The sequence below is a fragment of the Charadrius vociferus genome, unplaced genomic scaffold, assembly GCF_000708025.1.
Source record: "Charadrius vociferus isolate BGI_N301 unplaced genomic scaffold, ASM70802v2 scaffold54, whole genome shotgun sequence".
Taxonomy (NCBI): Eukaryota; Metazoa; Chordata; class Aves; order Charadriiformes; family Charadriidae; genus Charadrius; species Charadrius vociferus.
In genome coordinates this window covers 1726184-1750336 of record NW_009648350.1, presented here as the reverse complement: position 1 = coordinate 1750336, position 24153 = coordinate 1726184, and the positions used below count along the sequence as shown (strand labels likewise).

The 24153-nt window shown below is 39.9% G+C and overlaps 1 protein-coding gene across 1 annotated transcript in view; it reads left to right on the top strand.

Moving 5' to 3' along the window:
• RABEP1 (rabaptin, RAB GTPase binding effector protein 1) overlaps positions 1 to 21461 on the top strand; it is a 31624-nt gene extending 10163 nt beyond the window's left edge. The window contains exons 4-17 of the mRNA XM_009885115.1: positions 525 to 644; positions 4407 to 4542; positions 5321 to 5499; positions 6328 to 6453; positions 9084 to 9551; positions 11607 to 11711; positions 12476 to 12592; positions 13819 to 13917; positions 15387 to 15527; positions 16229 to 16418; positions 16705 to 16760; positions 17643 to 17741; positions 18560 to 18676; positions 20822 to 21461. Of these exons, the coding sequence (XP_009883417.1) occupies positions 525 to 644; positions 4407 to 4542; positions 5321 to 5499; positions 6328 to 6453; positions 9084 to 9551; positions 11607 to 11711; positions 12476 to 12592; positions 13819 to 13917; positions 15387 to 15527; positions 16229 to 16418; positions 16705 to 16760; positions 17643 to 17741; positions 18560 to 18676; positions 20822 to 20923 (2055 nt within the window). The 3' untranslated portion in view covers positions 20924 to 21461. The remainder of the gene's footprint in view (positions 1 to 524; positions 645 to 4406; positions 4543 to 5320; positions 5500 to 6327; positions 6454 to 9083; positions 9552 to 11606; positions 11712 to 12475; positions 12593 to 13818; positions 13918 to 15386; positions 15528 to 16228; positions 16419 to 16704; positions 16761 to 17642; positions 17742 to 18559; positions 18677 to 20821) is intronic.
• The last annotated feature ends 2692 nt before the right edge of the window (positions 21462 to 24153 follow it).

Here is a 24153-nt window from a genome sequence, read left to right as displayed (position 1 = left end):
TTAAACTTGAAAAATGGTCTTCCAAAACAGAACAAAGCTATGCTATGCATTGCTGTACAGGTCCTTTTTCTTTTAGCTTTATGATTAAGCAAATGAAAGGTCAATAATTCACCATGCAGTTCTTGGGTTACACTTTTTTATATGTGCTATGTGGCAGCAAGTTGCAGGACAGTGAGGCCTTTCATAACAAAAAAGTGTACGTATTTTGAAAGACCTGATCCATAAATTTTCTCCTGAGTATTGAGATTGATAGATTTACTAACATTCTCTTCAGAAGCAGATACTCGTGGCCTAATCCACACATGGGTTTAAAACTTAGCTGCCTTCTGTGAATGGAATGATATCAGCCTGTTGTCATAGAGATGACTGCTGAACTAAATAAACAGCAAAGAGACGAATATTGAAAGTGGAAGTTAGCTATTTCTGTTGGCATAGAGATTTTCTCCAAATGTCTCCAATAATGGAAACTGTTGTGGTGAAAACTATGATAATGTGTTATTCATAATTTATTGCATTAACTCCAGGCTCAGGAAGATGCTGAGAAGCTGCGTTCGGTCGTGATGCCTATGGAGAAGGAGATTGCAGCGCTAAAGGAGAAATTGGCAGGAGCTGAAGAAAAAATAAAAGAGTTAGAAGCATCAAAGGTGAGGTGGAGTTGTAACTATATCCTAACTTATATTTTGCATCATGCTAGTTTGGTGCAGATAAGTAAAGTCAAATTTTGTACGAGAGAAAAAGGTGTATTATGAAACTCTTCAAGCACAATATATCTTTTCTCATATAGCTCAAATAACTTATTTAGCCTATATATGTCTTCCTGTCTTTTTCTTTTGAGGGTTGGGTTATGTGTGTGTGTCATCTGTGCTTAGTTTAAATTGCATGGCTGCGGCTCTACTAGAAATGAGAAAGAAAAACCTGTAGAAAAATAGCTGCTTTCACTACTCCAACAGACTGGCCTTTAGATTAATGTCATGTTTGCAGCTACAGAAAGATTTGCATTTGACAGAAATCTTTTAATCTACTTCCATCCGGTATCTGCTATATTTCATTTTCTAATCCTGGGCATAAAACTGAGGCAGTATCACCAGAATTTTTATATCTTAAACTCTAAGTAAGCCTCAGATTCATAGAAAGGGATACTGGCCGTTGCTGCCAAGAAATCAATGGAAGTGATTTACCCAGCGTTCCTGTATTTTGCAGAGTTGTCAGAACCCCCACTGAACTTTCTCACCAGCTGCGAAGGGTAAATAATATCTACGCTGCTGTATGATAGTTGTATTTAGTGTACTGTTTTATACAGAAATGAAGATGTCTTCTGTAACAGATACTGTATCTTGCAAGTCAAATAGGCTGAAATGGCAAAGTAGCTTACCATTTGGATGTTTTTAAGACATAAAATAAATACCTTGTCCTCTGGATGACTTGCATTTTCATTTAAATAGATACTCATCACTTGCTGGTATGCTTTCTCTTTTTTATTTTTTCCTTTTAGTCCAACTTGGAGGTCTGCCTGAGATTTGGGAGAACAGTGTAATTCAATCTTAACAATTTTACTTGATAGAGAGTCCATGCTTGAGTGTTTTCCTTCTTCATAGTTTCTTTGTGAATTGCTTTATGGGTCAAATTTTTGAGACTGAAGTGATCATAGGAATGGTAGTTTTCTGTGTAGTTCTGCATTTTCTTTTGCCGCAAGTAATACTTCCTTTTCATTGCCAGGCTGAATTTGGGAAAGATGAGGAAATGTGAACCTTCTCGTGCTTGCTTGCTCTCAAAACACTCCCCCTCCCTCCGCCTCCCCCCATGCTGAATTTGGTTATAAAAATCATAGGTCTGTCTTGTCTCCCTCTTTCCTTACAGGCAAGGCCTGAGTAAAATTGATAGCGTTTCAGGACCGGGAATTGCGTTGGTTTCTCTGTCAGTCCTCTAAAATCTGAGCATGTTGTTCTACAGGATGAGTAAAACACAAGCACACATCTCTTGAAAAAAGAGAATAATCACTTTATCCATGTTTCTAATTCATTGAGGAGTTGTTTTTAAAGAATTCTAGCTTTAGGTGGTGGTTCTTACTGAAGAAAATAATGTAGGCCCCTAATTCTTACCTGTGGTCAATTCCAGTTCATTCTTCCTTCTGTCTGAAGTTGCTGATAGTTCTATTTCAAGTCACCTTCTTAGCCTAATGGGAAAGAACTGCTATTTATTTTAGCAAGGAGATATTTAAGCACAAACTGAGGAAGTTTTAAAGTACTTTAATCGACAGTGCTGTAAATATGCAAGGTATTATTTACATGATTTATATTACCAGACTGGTATGAGGACTGACACGTGCAGAGTGAGTGATATATTTGGCTTTTGTGTTGGTCATGTTGAAATCCCTCAGTTCTGCTTGAGTCATGTCATTTTGTTTTTCAGTGTCAAGTATTGAGCTGAATTAGTGAAACAATGCATGCCTTTTGTTTTGATGGTGGTGTTTTTTTTTGTTTTCCCCCCCGGTTCTGTCTTTCCCACGGGTTATTCTGTGGGAGTCAGATGTCTCCATTTCAATGGCTAAAAGACGTGCAGACAGAAGACTTGGTACCCTAGGGCAGGAGAAGCTGTCCCCACCGTCAATGGGAAGTTAAAGCTGAAGGGCTATGTTGAACTCTGAGTTGGTGTATGTGGCTCATGTACTGTCTCGAGGAGGATGAAGAGGAGCCAGTCAGGAATTGCCTGAAAGCTTTTGTTTCCTTTCATGTGAAAACTCTTGTGATTCCGAACTCAATAAATCATAAAACTGAATAGGGCCATAAAGAAATCTTTCAGCCTGTTCCCTGCTCCGAGGTGAGATAGGGCAGGATGGCGCTACATAGGGATGTGGACAGGCTGGCTGGATGGGCTGAGGCCAGTGGTGTGAAGGTTCAACAAGGCCAAGTGCTGGGTCCTGCACTTGGGTCACAACAACCTACAGGCTTGGGGAGATGCAGCAAGAAAGCTGCCTGGCAAAGAGGGACCTGGGGGTGTTGGTGGACGGCCAGCTGAATATGAGCCAGCAGTGTGCCCAGGTGGCCAAGGCGGCGAACAGCATCCTGGCCTTTATTGGGAATAGTGTGGCCAGCAGGACTAGGGAAGTGATTAACTCTGTACTCGGCACTGGTGAGGCCCCATCTCAAGTGCTCTGTTCAGTTTTGGGTCCCTCACTGCAAGAAAGACATTGAGGTGCTGGAGCATGTCCAGAGAAGGGCAGCAGAGCTGATGAGGGGTCTGGAGCACAACTCCTGTGAGGAGCGGCTGAGGGCACTGGGGGTGTTCAGCCTGGAGAAGGGGAGGCTGAGGGGAGACCTTCTCGCTCTCTACAGCTCCCTGAAAGGAGCGGGGAGCCAGGTGGGTGCTGGTCTCTTCTCCCAAGGAACAGGCGATAGGGTAAGGAGGAAGTGGCCTCACGTTGTGCCTGGGGAGGTTTAGATTGGATATTAGGAAAAATGTCTTCACTGAAAGGGTTATCAAAGATTAGAACAGGCTGCCCTGGGAAGGGGTGGAATTGCCATCCCTGGAGGTATTTAAAAGATGTGTAGACATGGTGCTGAGGGACATGGTTTCGTGGTGGTTTTGGCAGTGTTAGGTTAATGGTTGGACTCAATGATCTTAAAGGTCCTTTCCAACCTAGGTGATTCTATGAGATCCATTTGTACGTGCATTGTGTTTGACGGATGTTTGTGTAACCCTATCTTAAAAAGTTCTCACCAGAGATTCTGCAATCTCTGTAGGGTGTTCGTTCCAGTTCTTTGTTAGCTTTGCTATTTAAAAAAGAAAAAAAAAATCCTACTATACTTTTTCAGTCTTTCTTACTGTAATTACTTTTCATCCCATCCTACATGGACAGATTTTCCTTTCTTTTTGCCGTAGCCTTTCATGGGTTTGAATGTTTTTCTTCTTGTCTGTCCCCAAGTTTTCTTCCTTCTTAGGCTTACCATCCTGGGGTTAGTCCAAGCTTGCACCATAGTCGTGTTTTCTGACTACTATTACTACGCTATTTTGAACTGTCTGCTCATCCTCTTTGGAGTAGGAAACCCAAATCCAAATACAGAACTTAGCTGTTGGCTTCTCAATGCTAATTAAAGGATTGCTTCACTGTTTGCTGTTCTTAGCCCCTTTACCATCTCTGTGCTCAGTGCTACTGCTGTTGTGATCAAACTGTGGGAACTCTATAAATATATTGGTATGTTTGACTTAGCAGAATTTTAATGAGTAATTTATTCAGAAATAAATACAAATACTGCTTGCACACTTGTAGTTGAGTATTTGTGTTTTCTAGAAATAAACTTGTCTTCAGCACATGTATGTTACCCAAACGGGCGACACTATAACTTCTAAGAGTGTTCCCCTGAGAGTGTTCCTCTACTGAGACGGTGGATTTCCCTCTTTATATTCAGGTTAAAGAACTGAACCATTATTTGGAAGCTGAGAAGTCATGTAGGACAGACCTAGAGATGTACGTGGCTGTTCTCAACACGCAAAAATCAGTCCTGCAAGAAGATGCAGAGAAGTTGCGGAAAGAACTGCATGAAGGTACCTATCTAATAATAATCCTATTGACTCTCTCTTACACTAAGGACACAAAAACCAACACAGTTGTTACTCCTCTTCTGATTTCTTATTTGAATTGGATTTAAAGAAATTGCGGGGGCGGAGGGGAACAGCACTTTTAAACGTGAAAGCCCTTGAAATGCTTACAGAAGAGTTGAGTGTGGAGTTCTTTTATGATGGAGAAAAACAACAGAGCCATTCATTCTCTCGATGGATGCTATTGAAATTGTGATAAGTTCTTACAGTATTGCAAGCTTCCTTCTTATTAAAGTGATTTTACTGGTGTCTTCTATTTGTGTACAATTATGAGCATTATTTCTGTAATGTATTGATATGTCTCCCCCGAGGTATGTCAGTTCTGAATGCCTGGTGGTGGAATGGATGTGTAAATGTACAAGCGTGCCAGTACAGTGCAGAATCACTGTTGAGGAATGAAAAATTGAACCTTCTGTTGAAATAAACAGGGAGGTAGAAAAGTCTTTTGAAACCAGCAATAAAAAAAATAAACTATTAGAATTCATGAATGAAGTTAAGGTGTTAGTCTTCTAATTGGGAAATCTTAAACTGTCAGTAATACATCCCCTAATCACAAGCCAAGTTTGGGAATTCAGAAAATGTCTTATTTCATCCTAAATAATTGTTGAACAAAGCCTGACTGTTCTTGATTAGAATAGTAATTACTTTATTCATGGAAATGCTTCTGTTTGGAAAAGAGGTTAAAAAATTCTGGTTCAGAATGACTCTTTCTACTTTTGAATAGTCTGCCATCTCTTAGAGCAAGAGCGGCAACAGCACAACCAGTTGAAACACACATGGCAAAAGGCCAATGACCAGTTCTTGGAGTCTCAGCGTCTGCTGATGAGGGACATGCAACGTATGGAAATTGTTCTGACCTCTGAGCAGCTCCGACAAGTTGAAGAACTGAAAAAAAAGGATCAGGTTACTTGCTGCTTTCCTGTTTTCTCTTTCTCTCTCTTCTCTCTCTTTTTTTTTTCTTTTTTTTTTCTCCCCATAAATGCTGTAAATTTAATGTGGTATAACAGGTATGGAAATCACATATTGGAGACAAGTTATTTAAGTGTGTTAGTATTTCAAAAAATGATAGCTGACAGTTTTAATAGACATTCTCCGTTTGAATGACAGCCGACACTTATAACAGGAACTCAATTTGTGCGAATATTTTAATATTAATGTATATAGTAACGTTAAAAGTAATGTTGCCAATATTGTTAAGTGAAGAGGTAATAATATCCAGAAAGTAATCTGGGAGGAAGAAACAGTCATTTATGGTGCAAAACATGTGGGTTAAGGATGTTAGGATAGCATGTCTCGCTTGTTCCTAGGTTTTTCCAATACAGTACCTAGCTCAGGCATAAATGAAGAGCTTCGCTTTAAATTCACTTATACAAGTGATTGTGTACATGCTTTATAACTATGTGTTCTATGATGTCTTTCTTTTGATTCTTTTCCCATAAGTTAGTTTCCATTGTTTAGAGTGATCAAGGCACTTCTTATTTTCACGTTTTGTTTTAATATTCCTGCTTGTATAATGGCTGTTAATGGGGCCGTTAGTGGTGCCAGTATGCTGTCAGGTTCTATACAATAGCCAGTGATTTTTAACCAGAGAATCCTTATGTGATAAATACCAGGGTATTTAACCAAAATAATCTATTCCAGTGCCTTCTTTGTTTATCATGAAAGCTAATGTCATGACCACTATGGCAAAATTGAATCCTGCTTATTTGCGTTTTCGGCGCTGATTTCTAGGAGGAAGATGATCAGCAAAGGCTTAGCAAGAGAAAGGAGCAGAAGCAAAAAGATTCAGATGACGAAACGAAAGCTTCGTGTTCTCTAGCCCATGAGGAAACCCTTACCCAGCTCTCTAATGAAGAGGTAAAACAATTGCATATTTCAAAGCAACTTTGAGCACTCATGCATTCCTCAGGGTGTTGGTTATAAATACAAATGCAAACTTAATGCCTTTTATTGTCTGTAGCTTATAATTCTTACTAAGCAATTAAAAATCTTTGGAGTTGCACTTGCATATATAAATTCTAATAAAGATTGGAAGACAATACTTCACAATCCTCTGAGAGGTGCTGTTAAAAACTGTAATTCACCTTTAGCATTCTAGATGTTAACTGCTGTTAAATGCTCTTGGGATCTGTAACCACGTTTAACACACCTGAATGTTGAGAATTAGACCAATTATATCTGAACATTCAGCAAGTGTAGCTACTTTGCTAATGGACTTGTTGAATTCTGTACTAAATTTACACTGGTTGGACAAGTCTGAGATCAGTGATTGTGAAGTTAGCCAGTGGCTTAGCACGTGCAAAATGGCGCGATGTGTGCGTCTCTATGTATTAGGCGACATCCAGCTGTGCAAGTAGAGGTTTTTGGCCACATCTCTTCAGCAACCAAAATAAGGTTAGCTAAGCCAGCAGCTGGGGCTCAGCAAGTTTCTGCAGAAGCTGCTTGAGCTATATTAGTAGACTCATTGTAACAGCCAGAAAAAATGATGTTGCCGGATGTCATTAGTTAGCAAGCTCTTTGGGTGTTGTAGATAGTCATACGCTGGGACAAGCTGAAATTTTGTTTGAAATTTGCCTATGCTCTTCACTTGTGAAGAAGCGAGTCTTATGAGCACACAGATTGGAACTTCGAAGCAGTATCAAAATGTGGAATTATCCTTTCCTGCTGCATTTTGCTTATTTATCTGATCATCTGACAGGTTCCATTTCGGTTTTGTAATTCAAACCAGGGACAAATTAATAAAAACAAACCAAGTTTTGTGCTATATAAGCTTTGAGAGACCTGGGAATTTGTAGCGTCAACCTGTATTTTGCCTAGTTTATCCTTTTTGAAGGGAAAAAAGTATATACTTCTAGAGTCTGCCCTTTATTCTTATCAATAACAGTTCAGAATGCAGAAAGATGTTCAGAATCGTAACATCTAAATGTAGCTTAGAAAAAGTGTAGGATAAAGGGTAGAACTAGATGTATTTCAAATACTGTGTTGTATGCTAACACTTCTGTATCCAAATATGCAAATAAGACCTATTTATGGTGAAAAAAAGTTTTGTCCTCCCATATTTTCTTTAATCTCAGTTCCCAGGATACTCTTTAGTCCCTTAGTCACAACATTTATTTAGTTCTAGGAATGATACATAATGGAAAATTTTACATTTTGACTAAGGGTATAGTTTCCAGAGCGGTTTTGGTTTTGCTAATAGATTTGGGTTTTGTTGCTTTTTATGACATTTCTAAGCTGTACAGAATGTGTTTTAGAAGTGGTAGTGTATCATATTATCAGTCACGTCTCATAACTTGTCATAATTTGACTTCTGAGCTCTTCTCTGTTGAGCAATTTGCAATACAAATGATTTATTAACTGTATCACCAAACAGTTGTCTGAAGATGCAGTTTTATGTGAGGCCGTATTCTCTTGACTTTTTGTTATGAACTTAAACATATATATGCATATTAAAATAAATATAAATATGCCTAAAAATGCTTAAAAACAAGGCATTTACAACAGTCATAAACCAGTAATACGTAGTCTATTGTTACAAGTTATAAACACCTATATGGAAGTACCAGCTGCCTGCTGGTCTCTGCTGGACCTATTTCAGATATTATTATTTTTCTCCAGAGGCTTGTTTTCAGTGATATTTTCTTTACATGTCTAATGGCAAAGCAGAAGTGCATAATATATTGGAAAGTATTTTGAAAGCAGTCATATGCTTTTTAAATAAAGCATTACTGCTCTCTTTTCAGTGTTACAAATAAATAAAAATAGATCAAGAGACTTAATGTGCCTTATATACGTCATAGGACAGTTAGTGTGAGTTTCCGTATTGGCATTCCCTGGGATGTCTTTCTGTTTAAGCCCAGCCTTTTCCCTTTTCATTTTATTTTATCTACATATAATATTTTAAAGAAAATATTTGTTTCTCTTAGAATATTTTGTCAGACACTCAAAACAGAAGAAAGAAATAGAAGATGACTGTTCACTTCTCAGTGTAGAGTTAGATTTCAAGTATATCATTCTCCATTTATTTTTATGTTAATATAAAGTTTTTTTGTTTTACGAAAGACTTCTGAATTTACTTGTGGAAGTGGAGTATTTGCCTTCTGATGTGTAGATTATCGTTCTAGAAATGATACTGCCAGTGTATCTCTTTAGTGGAAGAAGCACCTTGTTTCAAGTACTGGAAAATGTAAAGTGACTGCAGTCTTGCTTGTCTGGCAGGAAGACAGATTTTTACAAAAGTACTCTGTTAAGAGAAGACTTTTTTTTTTTAATTTCTTGTTTGTTTGTTTTTGTTTTTTAATTCTAGCTGCTACATTTCAATTCTCTATTCTTTTCCCTGCCATCTTAAGCTTAGTGATCAGATGTTCTTGCTAAAGCCAATTTAAACTTACCTTTACCATATCTGATAATTACTGTCCAGCGTTCCTTTTGTACCACGCTTCTAGAATGGAGTATATAATTTTTTCTTCCTTGTTTTTCAATTCCAGGTGCATGTAAATAGCACCCATGGCTCAGTCCATTCGTTGGATGCGGACTTGCTTCTTTCTTCCGGTGAATCTTTCAATAAATCGGATAATGATATGTTTAAAGATGGACTACGGAGAGCACAGTCAACAGACAGCCTGGGAACATCTGGATCTTTACAGTCCAAAGCTTTAGGGTACAACAACAAAGCAAAATCTGCTGGGAACCTGGATGAGTCAGATTTTGGACCACTTGTTGGAGCAGATTCAGTGTCTGAGAACTTTGATACAGCTTCCCTTGGGTCTCTGCAAATGCCTAGTGGGTTCATGTTAACCAAAGATCAGGAAAAAGCGATCAAAGCAATGACACCAGAGCAAGAAGAGACTGCTTCGCTTCTTTCCAGTGTTACGCAAGGGGTAGAAAGTGCTTATGTATCTCCTAGTGGTTACCGCTTGGTTAGCGAGACGGAGTGGAACCTGCTGCAGAAGGAGGTGAGTACCCACTGCGTGTTTCTGCTGTGACTGCTGCCTGTGTGACAGGCTGCTGCCCCATTGTGGGCTGTCTGCTGGGTGAAAGCTCTTCCTAATTTGCTTTACATGGAGTCAGATGCAGAAGGAAATAGGTAGCATCATCTGCAGCTATTCACTTTTCTCTCAGAATACTTCTGTAGGTAAAGCACATCTGATGTAAACTGTATTGGCTGACTGTTCGTGGGAGGGTCAGCTTTACTAAATACAGGATACTTTGGCGTTTAAGGGAGGGTCTGGCAGAGGTAGCTGTTGATCTCATAAATATGTGAGGGGGTGAAAAAAGATGGGAGAACTCAAAGAAAAGGAGAAAATGGGAAGCTCAGGGAAGGATGTTATAGTGCCACTGGGGATGACTAGGAAAGTGCAAAGATTAACAAAAGGAGCAGAGCTAACAGTGCTGTTTTGTACGCCAGGGAGTTTTACTGAGGATTGTGCATGCAGTGCAATTTAGAAATGAGCAGCCAAGATACGCATAACACAAAGCTACCACAAAGGAAGCTTCAGAAAATTGTTGGGGACTTGCATCATCAGAAACCAATTTCTGAGAGCGACAAGCAGCAGATTAGACTTAACACTTGCCAGTTGCAGTATGGGTGACCAAGGAAATTGTTGCTTCTGGGTGTTCTGCCTATCAGTCTTTCAGCAGCTTTATATGATGCCAGTTCAAAGCTTGCATTTGGTTTATTGCTGAAAAGAGGAGTATTGTGGGGCTCCTGTGGTTACTCTTTCAGAAGAAAAGAGGCCAAGGAGCAATGCTTTATGGGGAAGAAAGGGGGGAGAATAACAATCCATAATGGGTGAAAAGGAAGACAAGATGGGGGTAAAAAAAAAAAGGAATGTGAAAATGAAGTGAAAGAGGAGAGGCCAGGCAAAGGACAGGTGAAGTGAACTAGTGATATTTTCTTTTCTGAACTTGTTGGAATGCAGCTTACCTGCAAATCATTAATGAGGAGGTCTCTCCAAACCTATTGTAAAGTTGCTATTTTTCATGTTGCTACTAATTTGTAATATCTGGAGAAATTACTGTGTCGTGATCTCAGAGCTGAGTTTCATCCCCTACTCTTGAGTATTTCCTTGCTCTGTTGACATTTGGATGACATTTTACTCCAACCCTTTCTTAGAATTCAGAAAAGAACTGCACTGCTTCCCACGTGTTTCTGGAGGCAGGAGTAAAGGCGGGGTACGTGAATGCACTCTGTGTGGGTGGGACATGGAACAGCGAAGACAAATTTTCAGTTGAAACCTGACTGGTAGCTTTGATAAAATTTCCATTTGTCCCCTCCACCAAAACCATCACAATTTCAAAATGGCAGCTGGTTTACTCTTGGTTTCCCTGCTGCATATCCCAACACTTCCCCCACCCCCATTTGGTTTCTGTTTTTTTCTTTTTTTTTTTTTAAAATCTGTCTATCTTCTCCTTTATTCTTTCCCAGTTGTTCTTTTAGCTAATTATTCAGTCTCTGATTCTGAGCAATACTGATGAGGGTATTAAAAAGTAAATAAAGCTTGGTAACTCTTGTAGAACAAAGTTGGTATGCACCATTGAAAAATATTCAAAGCTCAGTTACAGGAGAAAAAAGATTTAAGGAAGTCCTGACCTGATGAACTGACTTCATCCCCCCGACCACCGTAGTATTGTGTCTATAATTTGATATGCGATACAAAATAACTGCATGAAAAAATGCTATGGTCTGAAAGCTTTTTCCCTGAGCTGGCTGTTTCTATACAGGTAACTAAGTGATATATTTCAAATGGACACACTGAATGACTTGATGAACTCTTGCTTATGGCTTTTGTGCTAATAGTAGGACTCGTGCCAGGAAAAGCTGATATTCTGCAGTTGATGTACATTATCCTTTACTTTACAGCAACTTAATCTTGCCATTACATGATTCTGCTACTGTCTTATCCGTAATACTGTGTGATCACACAACACACCTGAGAGTGTGTAGCACTGCTGCATTCCTTGAAGAATTTCATGGCCTTTATGACAGGTGATAACTCTGTGTTCTTCAGGTGCAGAATGCAGGGAACAAGCTGGGTAGACGCTGTGATATGTGCTCGAATTATGAGAAGCAGTTGCAAGGTATCCAGATTCAGGAGGCTGAGACAAGAGACCAGGTGGGATTTCTCTTCAAGCTTTAGCAAGACTTCTGCAGTTGTTCATACTAATAAGGTTGAAACAGTGAACCATCTGTTGTTTTATTCGTTGGTTTTTGATTGAACAATGTCAGCATACTTAAAATCTGGATAACTTCTAACATTTTATTGACATAACCTGATCTGTTACTGTTACGTGGTCATGAGTACCACGTGTACCTATTTCTTAAGGATTCACCTTGGAGAACCACTTTATCCGGTGCGATAAGACCATGCAGACTTATACACTGTTCTATAAAAAGTGTTGTGCTCATGCTGAAGTCAGTATCTTTCATAATTTATATTCTAAAATGCTTTTCATGCATTGAATTCTATTATCTTTGATACTGCAAGAATTGGTAATAGCAAAGGGAAAATTAGAGGACCTCCTCCTAGCAGCATAAAATGACTGTAAAGTATTGGAGGATGTTTGTTTCCTGCCGTATACTGAAGAACGGTTTTCAGATGGGTGCGGAAGGCATGAGTCACGTTCTGCTTTGAAATAAATGATTGGAGTCGTTGCGTGGCAATGGTCCAGTGCAGTTTGATGTCCCATGTTTCCTTACAGGTATTATCTGTGATGCAGAGTGTTTCAGAAGAACAGCAAAGAAACTTCTGGGTTGCGTAGGGTTTTGAGGGGTTTGTTTTGTGGTTTGGGGTGCAATGGGGTGGATTATATTTGTGTTCAGGAAGTAAAGGCTCCCCAAAAGAATGGAAAATTATATTATTTTGTTGTAACAACACAGGTGAAAAAGCTGCAGGTCATGCTGAGACAGGCTAATGACCAGCTGGAAAAGACAATGAAAGATAAACAGGAATTGGAGGATTATATGAAACAAAGTGCTGAGGACTCCTCTAATCAGGTACAAGCATTTTGTAATCCAGATTGTAGGAATCGTGAAACGCTATTTAGAAGTATGTAATAAGAACTCTTGTCTTCTGTTAGATATGGATGGACTACCTGCTGTAGCGGCAACAAAAATGGGAATTTCTAGGGTTAGTTATGCTGCAGCTGAGTCTGCCACAATTTCTAGATAAGTCTGATGTGTCTCTAATACCGTGTTACCCAATTTTGGCCCTAAAGTTTCATCTCTAATCTTGAAATCCGTTACAGAGGTGATAATTGGAATTTGAGTAGTTTTTGAGTTTTGAAGTGACCTATGCATGATATCACCCAAATGTGCAAAAGTAGCCCCATGTTCTTGGTCACCGTCCTTGTCAGTCGAAGAGTGGTGCTCTTCATACCACTTGCTTTCATCAATACTTGACACCAGGACTTGTGGTGAAAACATACAGTCAATGAGTATCTGAGCAGGCAGTAACACTAGTTGGTCCAAAATATGCACGAGACTTCTTTAAAGTAATAGCCTGCTGAAAAGATTTTTTCAGTCCGAGATGTGTACGTAACACTCCTGGAACAACAGAGCTGAATAGGATGTGTGATAGTCATAGCTTTAAAAAAAAAAAAAAAAGGTCATCATCTTTGGCCTGTGAAAGATTAGAATATGAGGTAAATGCTGTGTACAAGACATTGAGTTTACTTCACTTGACCTAGAAGACTTTCTCTCTTCCATCCCACCCAGTATTTTTTTCTTACTAAAGAAACAGTAGTCGTTAGACAAAGCCTGTCTCAGATAACAGGAATGTGTTTATACGTTTGTTCTTTTGGCTGTACCAGAGTGCTTTTAATTAAGTAGTGCTTAATCTAACTGTTAAGCATGTGGTGTTGTAGAATAACTTAATTGTAAGTATTTTGAAGATCTATGCTTTCAGAGAAAGGTACAAAAAAATTACCTTAAAGAAAATGCTGAGAACTTAGGTAGTAGCTCTGCAGTTTCTTTTCAGTGTCCCTGAACTGGCTTACATTGAAGTTTGATTAAAATTGTTAATTTGTTATTTAGAGTTTGTTAAATAGAGTATATTATTGGCATAGAAGCACAGCATCTCTTGCTGACTTAAGCTCCGTTACTGCTTTACAGAGTTATGTTAGTAATAATAACAGGCAAGAGATCTTCGGTGGTTATTTCTTTTTCAAAATCTGTTTCATGCTTTATGTCTTTGTGTGGGTTTTCTTTTTTTTTTTTTTAAGATCTCTTCGCTTATGGCTAAATGTCAAAAGTCAGAGAATTTCCTCAGCGAACTGCAGCAGGCCTTTTCGCAAGCGAAAAGAAGTGTCCAGGAGCAAATGGTAAGACAGCTTAAGCCCAGAGATCACTTGAACGGCAACTGTTTGTCTAACCTTTGGAGCTCGGTGTGTGTGCCAAAGGCTTTGTCTTGCTGCCCGACCAAGCTTGGCTAGAGAGAGCTGTGCATCTTAACATGTAAGGGTACTGACCAAACGAGCCCTGATAGCGAGTGCTGGACCGGTAACAGTTTGTAGGGGCAGTCTGTCAGACTTTCTGTCTGTGTATGCCTATTGATTAATATAGAAAGCATTAGCCAACTTTTTTTCCCTCTTATTATGTACATACCGTGCCCATTTAGTATCTTATTTCACCTCAGATCTGAAGACAGAATAGATTTTTCTCAAGACAGTTTTTTAGGATTCATCACAAGTACCATCACTAGTGAGTATTTTCTTGAGTTTGAGATGAATGCTCAGTGTTTTACGGGTCAGACTTAAAGTATCACCTCAAAAACCCAGGAAGAGATATGTGTGGGAACTCACTTTTTTTTTTTTCTTTAAAACTATTTTGAGCATCTTTTAGGAATTAAGCCAGAGAACAGGAATAGAACCTCATTTTCTAGAGCAGAACAAAGTCTAACTTCCTTAGAGCAATTCATTCCCTTCTATATTGGAATCAAGTTTCTTTTTTTTTTCCTCCTTTGCACAGCATTGCAGGGACTAAGAGCACTCATTCTCTTGGATCCCAGTATCGCATTTCTAGGGTCTGGGATTGTCCGTAGGACATCAGGGCATTGCTTGCAGAAACGTTCAGTTTGATGTTCTGCAGGAGGGTAGGCCTAATGCAGATGTGGGAGATTCGGAAAATGTATCGATCAGAATATGCTTTTCCTGCTGTCCGCCTACAATACGAAGGGCAGTCTGTGGCAGAGTTCAAGTCCCTGTTTCCCTATACTGAAGGAATCATTCCTCTCACAAAAATTCGCTGGATTTTTTTTTCTTTTGTAATGCGAGCAAAACTGTTTTCTTAATCCTTTTTCTTCACAAGGGTTCAGCTGTTTTGATGTTTTCCTCAAAAGACGGTGGGAGGCAGATGCCTACCGCTGCAAGTTTCAGGATGAATGTTTAAGGTTTTTGATTAACCTGATCTTACAGCTGAGTTGTTAGGTGATTTTTAGTAAATGTTACCGCCAGTTCCTGAAACCACATGTGATTTCCACCCCCGGCCCCCTCTCCACGAGCACAGCTAGCTAACGGGTAAATACGGAAGAAAACTGAGAGACTCAACAATGCTGTATTTATCACTGCCTTCCTCCAACCTGCCTGTACAGTTAAGATTGCTCTCACCTTTATTTCTGGTGCATAGGCCAGGCAAGAGAGAACTGGTCGTGTTGATCCACACAAACATTTGTTTCCCTTCTTTACAAAGAATATCAATTCACCAGAGCTTTGAAAGCAGCGGTAGTAAACGGGGCGTGAAAAGATGTGAGCATGACCCTGAGTGAGAATTTTTGCTTTTCTTTACATTGGAGGCTGTCCTGACACAGTCAAGGGAGCAGGTTTCAGAAGAGTTGGTGAGACTGCAAAAAGATAATGAAAGTCTTCAAGGAAAACATAGCTTGCATGTGTCTTTACAGCAAGCCGAAGATTTCATTCTACCAGAAGCAGCAGAGGTAAAACATTTTTAAATCATTAACACAAATAATGCATGTGACTAGATCTTACTGGAAGAATCTTCTTCGTCAAAAAGCTGACTCAAATAGCACAATGCACAATAATCTGGATTTTAACCCTTTGAGTCTGTGATGTACAAAATCAGCAGTCTGATCCATGCTTCAGGGTATGGATAGATAATAATAAAAAGAGTTAACTGTGCCCTGACAACTGCTCTGTTGTCAGTAGAGTGTGGGCTTATCCCAGTTCAGCTAGTTTAAGCTGTATTTTGCAACTGAGCACACAAGTGTTTAATTGCCGTGGCTCCAATGTAGGTATTGATTCAATAAATGAAGCTTAGTCGGTCGCTTTAATTTCTCTGCAGGTGTTAACACCAGTAATAATCCTGAGCCTTGAATAATGCTAAGCCTTGTCATTCTCTTCATGGCCGCTCCCTTACGCTCAAGCACATCAAGCTTAAAAGATTGTACGGGGTGAAGGGCAAGGGGAGAGGGTCGTGAGACAGGAACCCTTAAATGCTCTTCATTTACTATGGCCAAGCAAACTGTTGGCGATGTTGTTCTAATACCTTGCTGGATGCAAGATCTGGTGTGGTGGGACAAACCTCGGGGTAGCGTAACTCTGTCTCTGGCTTGTATGCTGATAAATATGGTACTGTGTGTATCTGAAGATAATCAATCGTTGCTAATCGTTGATTCAGGAGCTCCGTGAGCTGATTTTAAAATATCGTGAAGACATAATTAGTGTGCGGACAGCAGCAGATCACCTTGAGGAGAAACTTAAGGCGGAGATTTTATTCTTAAAAGAACAGATTCAAGCTGAACAATATTTGAAAGAAAATATAGAAGAAACTCTACAGCTGGAAATAGAGAACTGCAAAGAGGAAATAGGTGAGCAGGGGTAAAACAGTCGCAAAATAGGAGTATTAGAAACTAGTAAGATAAGTGAAGACTTGATTTTGTGATAAGTAGATTATCTGAATTTTAAATACTGTCCATTTGTGATAGTAGATACACCAAAGCTGCGCAGCTGAAAACAAAAGTACTTGTTTACCTTTGAGATACCTTTGATGTAGCATGTGCTTAATTCTCCTTTAAATATTAACAGAAGTAAATGGGATATGTCTGTTTTCCTGTGTTTTTCTTGCATTTAAGCTTTAATAATCTTGTTTTTCAGCTTCCATTTCCAGTTTAAAAGCTGAACTGGAAAGAATGAAGGTGGAAAAGGAACAGGTGAGGAGCCCTCTCACTATGGGATTTTTTGTTTCTTTTTTTTTTTTTTTTAAACAAAGAGAATAGGGTATTTTTTTTTCCTTCTAGTACTATCAGTGACGTTGTGTTGCTGTCTTTGACATCAAACTCTTCATATCAGAGAAAATGAACTTCTTTTCCCATGTGCTTTTCAGGTGTCAGTAACACTTCAGGTGTATTTTTGTATGATGATTAGTGCGCCCGGTATTGGGAGGGAAAGAGAGCCAACTAAGGAGAGAATTCTGAAACACGTAACATTATTGTTCCTTCATCTCGGCGTGCTTGTGGGATGCTGGAACCCTGGCTTATTTGCATAGATAACCACTTGTTTCTGTAAGAAGGAACACCAGTCTATGCATTTGCACAAATTTTCTTACTGAAGGCACTGATGCTGTCCTGGACACTGTCCGTCGCAACTCTTGGGATCAACCAAGAATGTAGATGCACCTGTGTAGCTTCTGTGACCTTTTCAAAGGGAGCACATAAGGTCATGCCTGGATCTTTGAAGGACAGAATAGCTGTATTGATGCCAGCATAGGACTGGGACATGTTCATAGTTCTATTTCTTAAAAGGTGTTTTGTCTGTTTATTAATCTGTAACCTAAATATTGGGTCAACTAATTCCTAACTAATATTAGGCTACCTAATAATAACCTAAATGTCAGGTTTGGCCGTTTCTCTCCAGCTCCAAAAAGAAATACAGTGATGTTATTTAGGTGTTTTCTGTGTCCCTAGGAGAGATTATTTAGGTGCATTTCTGAGTCTTGGGAAAGATTCTTAGGTTACACTTCCTGTATGAAGGGACTGTGAGAAATTGAAATGTTAGGAGTTTTAGTTAATACTTTTTTTATTATTATAATATAGTTGGAAAGTTCTTCGCAGGAAAACCTGCAGCAGCTGGAGAGTCTGCAGGAAACAAAAAACACTCTAGAAGAACAGTTGAAGAAGGAGACAGCAGCAAAGGTAGCTATGGTGTCTGGGTATGAAGTATATATGCACCTTATGTGATGATCAAACTGTGGTCAGAAGATGAGAATGAAAAAGGGAAGCTTTTGCACGCTGATAAGATTCTGGCAGTGAAATAGTGTCCATTGGATGTGGTTTAAATCCTCATTCCAATCACTCTGCACTTAGATTGTAAAGCAGTGAATTTGAATTGCTGCTGACTTGGGTATCTCTCAGGGGTTGTCTTCCAAAATTAGGCTTAAGTAACATTTCTGCATATAGAAAGCTTCCTGACTAACCAAACCCTGGTTTAAATGCGTTGATACTTTCGAATAAATGTCATTTTGTTGTTGCTGTAGGAAGGAGCCCTACTTTGGCAGTCAGCTTAATTAATTGTGATCCGATTTCTCTTTTGTGGTGTGGTGTTTTTTTTTTTTTTTCTCCCCCAAAGACGTTTTTGACTAAAACTCAAGACAGCAAGATAGTTATATTTTCACCAGCAGATTACTGCCCTTCATCTATGTCCATGTTCCATTAAAACTCAGAAATGTGCTTTTTTTATTTTGAGACCCTTGGACATAGTGCTGTTAAAAGACATGGGGGGGGCTTTTTTGTGCTTTAACCAATATAATGAGGATTTTTGTCTGGTGGGTATTAGCCCCCGATTTTGCAATTAGGAACACTGAGATGTAGAAAAAGTCATTGGTTAAATTTCTTGCCAGGACTCTGAGAATAACCATGCTTCTTTGCCCTAGTATCACGCTTTAATCAGTTTGTACAAGCTTCTCCTTTTTTATTCAGTTTAAGGATAACATAAAGAATCTCTTTCTCTTCAGGCAAACCTTGAACAGCTGGTGTTTGAAGAGAAGAATAAAGCTCAGCGGTTGCAGACTGAATTAGATGTCAGTGAGCAAGTACAGAGAGATTTTGTAAAGCTTTCGCAGACGCTTCAGGTAAGGAAAGTGCAATCAATTTCTAAGGTGCTACTTTTCTTGCTTTACTTCTCCAGAGCTGTGTAAAGTAAGAAGTAGCAGTTGCAAATTTCCTTATGTTGGTATTTGTGAACTATTTTAATATGTTACTAGTATAGTAAACTGATCGGGTATTCCTAGTATAATATTAGTAGTAAAGCTTACTGGGGATTTTATTCTGATTGCTTGATTCCAACTGATTCTCAGCAGCACAGGTACACAACTATTGTACTAAAAGGAACTGTAGGGAGCCATAAATGGATGGCAGCTTTAGACCCTAGCATTTCATTGTCCATCTCCTCATGTTTTTCTAGTATGTTACTTCTCATACCAAATCATTAGGGTGCAAACATTTGAGGACAAAGTAAGGAACTTTTACTGTTTGAAGAACCATTACGTATATTCCTATCATGTTATATTTACTGCTTTCTATTTATACTATCTAAAAGTCTTATCCTTCCTTGTGTCACTGTTGCTATCCTTGTGTTTCCTCCAAAAAGTGGAACCTGTGGTTGCTGATGGGATACCAAGAGATGGCTGAAGGAAGGGGTTTTGACCGGGGTGTTCAGTGAGGCTAATTCCAGTTTGTCAGGCTGATCTCTCTTTTTGTTAACTGTAGAGAGCGCGAAGGGACCTACAGTTTTTGTGTTTGCAGGGTGGCCAACTGTCTCCTCAGGGAGTCAGGTCTCACCTTCAGTGTCCGTGGTTTTAGAATTTGCACCCCTGCTCGCATTCCAGCTTACTAGAAATCTTGCTCACAAAGGTGGTACTGAATTTCAGCACTGTCTCCTTTGAGTTCTTGGCCAGTCTGCTCGGTGAAGTTCAGCAGAATTAAAAATACAGATTTTTTTGAGTCAAGTGTTCAGGTTTATTTGGAAAACTAAACCAGGAATATAGGAGATTGTCCATCCTGCTAAACTCTGTCTAGTAAATAACAGGCAACTGTCCTCTTTTTTTTTTTTTTTTTTTTTTTTTTTCTGGCTGTTTCTGGAGGAGTAGGGAGGACAAAGGAGATTATTGAATTGTCCTGGCTAGTGGAGTTACTTCTTGCTTGTCATCATCCTCTCTTTTTTTCTTTTTTTTTTTTTTTTAAAAAAAAAGTACTGTGGGCATTAGTTTATGCAGTTCTTAGAGCAAAAACCTATACACCACTAGGTGTGTGGCACACTCTTCTGAAACTTGCAGGTAGTTTAGGAGCCTTCAGTCCTGAGTTCAGTAACAGTGTTGTAGCTCTGTATTTTGTGTTTTCTTTCTACCCCTAAGCAGTTCTTACGTGTTAGTTTCTCAGCAGTTAGTGCTTTCAGTTTAAACAGTGGTTTGTCATCTTCACTGTGCATAGCACAAGATCTGCTGCATAACACAAGAGATTACCATCAAATGAGGATTTTGTTTTCTTGATAGTCAGACAGGGTTATTCCCTTCCCTGACCTTGTCAGTGGAGTCTCGGGGTGATTATCAGTTGTGTGAGGTGTCCACTGGCCAAATTAGGTATCAGCAACAGAGAGGAAGGGCTAAAAATCAATTAACCACTAGTTGGGAATTTACAACTGAAAGCCCAAATCCTAATACAAAGAATGTGAAAGTTTTGAATGAACTTGAACGTGAAAGTTTCAACACAGTTCTGGCCACTTTTTCAGCATCTGAGAAATAGTTTAAGGTAGATTGCCAAAAAAGCATGTAACGGGAGTGAGCTTGGAAATGGGATGTTTCCTCCAAGAGCGTTTTAGCTTTGATCTTGAGAGGCTCGAAGACTTAACTTTAGGCAGGTCTGTACTTCCTTTATGTTCTTTCTGTGAAAGTTTACATTGCTCTGCACATCTCCTCCAGTTTGCCTGGAGGTGTTAGTGACTGTTTATTAGGCAAAACATACAGTGATGATGAAGGCTTACTTGAGCCCCGCAGAAAGTAGCTTTTTCTTGTAAAACCAGAACTTCCTTATGTCTTCCTTCCCCCCATTCTTGGTTCTAAATTCAGCTCGTGCTCCTTCACGCCGTGTATTTTTCAGCCAATGATAATGTGATGTCTCATCCATGCTAACGTGGCCTGTTGGCTCAGTTCTGGTGATGGGTTTATGGTCTTGCATCGGCACGTTTTACTAGCTCAATTGCGTCTGTTGGTTTTCTGTAGGTGCAGCTGGAGCGGATCCGGCAGGCAGATTCCCTGGAGAGAATCCGTGCAATCCTGAATGACACAAAACTGACGGACATTAATCAGCTTCCTGAAACATGACACCCTGATGAGCGGGCTCCAAGGCTGCATTTGGGGTTTTTAACTCATCTTTATAGCAACATTAATTATTATTTAACTCTAACTGAAAGAGCAGAAGACAACAGAGGGGAGCAATGACTAAGTTTTGTTTCTAGAGGGGGAAAAAGGTTTTGTACTGGGCAGGAAGAGAGCACAAGGGTGACTTGCAGTGTAGGAAGGAGAACTTTCTAATGGAAACACTAATGATTGTGGTGTTTCGTGTTCCACTGAGTGGGATCAGTCCTTACGTTCTGAAAAACTTCCCCTCTTTCAGCCGACTTCATAACCTAATATAGAGTTTTGGAACATTTACCCCCGTCTTTCCCTCTTTCCTTTCCCCCCACTACTGTGATCAAAGTAGCTGCTGGAAACCATATTGTCCCTCCAAAACATTGAAGAGCAAAGTGGTTGAAGTTTTTCTGTTTGAATAGTCAGTAACAGTATTCAGCTAGCAGAGAGAATGAGGTGTAGAGTATGCTGTATGAATATTTTATATTAAAATATGACTTTATTAGCAGGACACTGGATATTGATCTTATTTTATAACTCAGTACTTTTTTTTTTTACCATTGACTTTGTGTTGAAGAATCTGAATGCTGCTGAAATGTGGTGGACATGAGTGAGCTGTGTGTCTCCTGAACAGATAAATGCTAATCCAAAAAAATGAAAAATGTACTGAGAATTTAACTCCTTGAAATTTTTCCATTGAATTCTGATACTTAAAGAAAAGCACAAGAAATGCACTGTTTTGTAATCTCTTTTCACAAATGCAATTTAGAATATGGAGCTACAACTGGTTCTTTCTCATCTCTAAAGCTGAGCAGTACCTGTAATCCCTTCTCTGTCTTAGGGGGGGAAAAAAAAGGAAGCTGGTACAAGTCCTATGCATTGTCTGAGCATTGGCATGGGGTTTATGCAGGTCTGCTTTGCTCCGGTGGATGACACCAGGCGTAAAGTTGCTCGCTCTCACTGGAGAGTGTCAAGGTAAGGTGCTGAATGAAGCAGTCGGCTTGACCCACCTCTTCTGGGTCAGCGTAATAGTACATAAAACAGTGATTGGACTCTCAGTCACAGAGCACAAACGTGCTGGAGCTGCATTATTCTGCTAGTTCAAGTTTGAAAGGTACAGTGCATCTCTTCCTGTAAAGTACGGTATCATGGTATTGCTCAGAGTTGACTCCTACCTACATTTAACCATACATTTAAATTATGCTATGTAACAGGCCAGCGGAGGCAAGAAATTCTTGTGATCAATCAGGTGCTAGGTTTGGATTTCTCGCTCTATAAATGTATGGCGGTAACATGACCATTCCTCCTCCTTTTTCTCCTTTTGTTAGAGTTTCATGCACGCAGTTGCATAGCAATGGTTTCGCGTAAGGTTGCAAGTGTTGATAATACTGGTGGTGCACGTTGGGTCCTTGAACTGGCCTCTACTTACAACTCACTTAGAAGAAAGGAGGCTGAAGGAGCAGATCATTACTGTCCAAAATTTATAACTTAGACTGTCCTCCATTCCATACTGGTTTTGCTTTGTATACATAGCCATAGATCTGAAGGTAAGAAAGAAAACCAGAAGTGACAGAAAATGCTCCGAACTGTAATGCACGTGACTATATTTGAAGTGCTTAAATCCTTTTTTTTAAGCGTGTGTATCCTGCTACTAACAAAGTTAGAACCGGTGGTTTTGAAGAGGAATGCCTTAAAAACAGCCAAAAAGAAGCATACAAGCTCAATTCCTTGTCACTCATTGCAAGAATTAAAACATTTTGGTCAGCCTAGCAATTAACTCCTTCCATAATCCTGACACCCAAAAGCCATTTTTTCCTATCTTAGTAGTGACTAGACTAATAGATGGCAGAGTTGTCATCTTCTTAAGGTGACGCTTAACTTCACTTAAAAGTGAAATTGAAATGTGACTTAGGTTCTTTATTAATTGGCTGTAAACAGATTTTGGGGTTTTTAACCTTTCTCACTATTTGCTAAACTGTGAGGTGACAGCAGCTGCCTCCTGATGTGTAAATCCAGTACCAGATGGTTTGCATTCAGTTTTCCAATGGTTAGGGCCCTGTTCTGTTGAATAAACTTTGGAGAGAGGGGGAAAAAAAGAAAAAAGGCCTTTATTAGGAGCTGCAGAATGAAAAGCTTTTTCCGATGTTCCCTTCCTTCGCAAAACCTAACTCTTAACTGGTTACTGATACTTAACCTGTGCAGCAGTGTTTAAGGAAGCCTGTTGTTGTGTGGCAAAACTCCAAGTCCTGTACATCTCTTCGGCAAGCCGAACACTTGAGGAAATGCACCTGAAGACTGATGCAGAAAAATGATTTTTGGTTGAGTTTCTGGACTGTCCTCCTAGTGCGGGAGGGCAAGGCGAGCGGCTGCTGGTGGCCTTCCTTTCAGCATCCCTTTCTGCGGGACCCCCACTCCGGCGTGACTACGTGGACCAGCCGCAGCCGTAGCTGCCCATTTTAGATTGTTTCAAGTAGCAGAGGGTTGGTGTGGCTTTTTCCCTTAGTGTATTTCTTACAAATTGTTGACATGGCTTTCTCCAGGTGTGGTGTTGTCAGGTCGCAGGTGGCTGCAGGGTGTCTTTCTGCAGCCCATCGGGGGAATACAGGTGAGTGGGCGCTCAGCCTGTGACCTTCCACAGACACAGTGACAAATACAAGGGTTGCCCAATGGAGTTTTGCATGTGCGCGCGCGTGTGTGTGTGTGTTCGTATGCATGCTTGTGTATTTTCTCAGTGGACGGCGGTGACGTGTTGGTCTAGTGAGTGAGAGATGGCTGGAGACTTATGCGGCAGGGCACGGAGGGGGCTGAGATGAGAACTCGGCTGCAAGGGCTGGTGCAGACGACCGGTCTCCTTGCTTTTAAACCAGGCACCGCAGGAGTCGGTGAAGGAACTTCCTTTCGGTTTGGAGAGGAAAGGTGGACAATTGCTGTATGGTTAGTTTCCTTTTTACCGCCTTATTCCATCATGCATCCGAACACCTTTACTCCTGTTTAAGTACTAGCTGTGACCATTATAGAGTTGAAATGTGCGTGACCTTTTTCACCAACCCGTGCAAATCTCTTAGTTTTAAATTAGAAACCCAACTCTTCACAGAAGCGGTGGGAGATGTTCTCACTACAAACAGCTGTCCTGCTAACCCAGAGGGGCTGTCCCACCTGGGGAAGGGAAGCACAGCTTCAGAAGCAGTAGCTCAAGCTTCTGC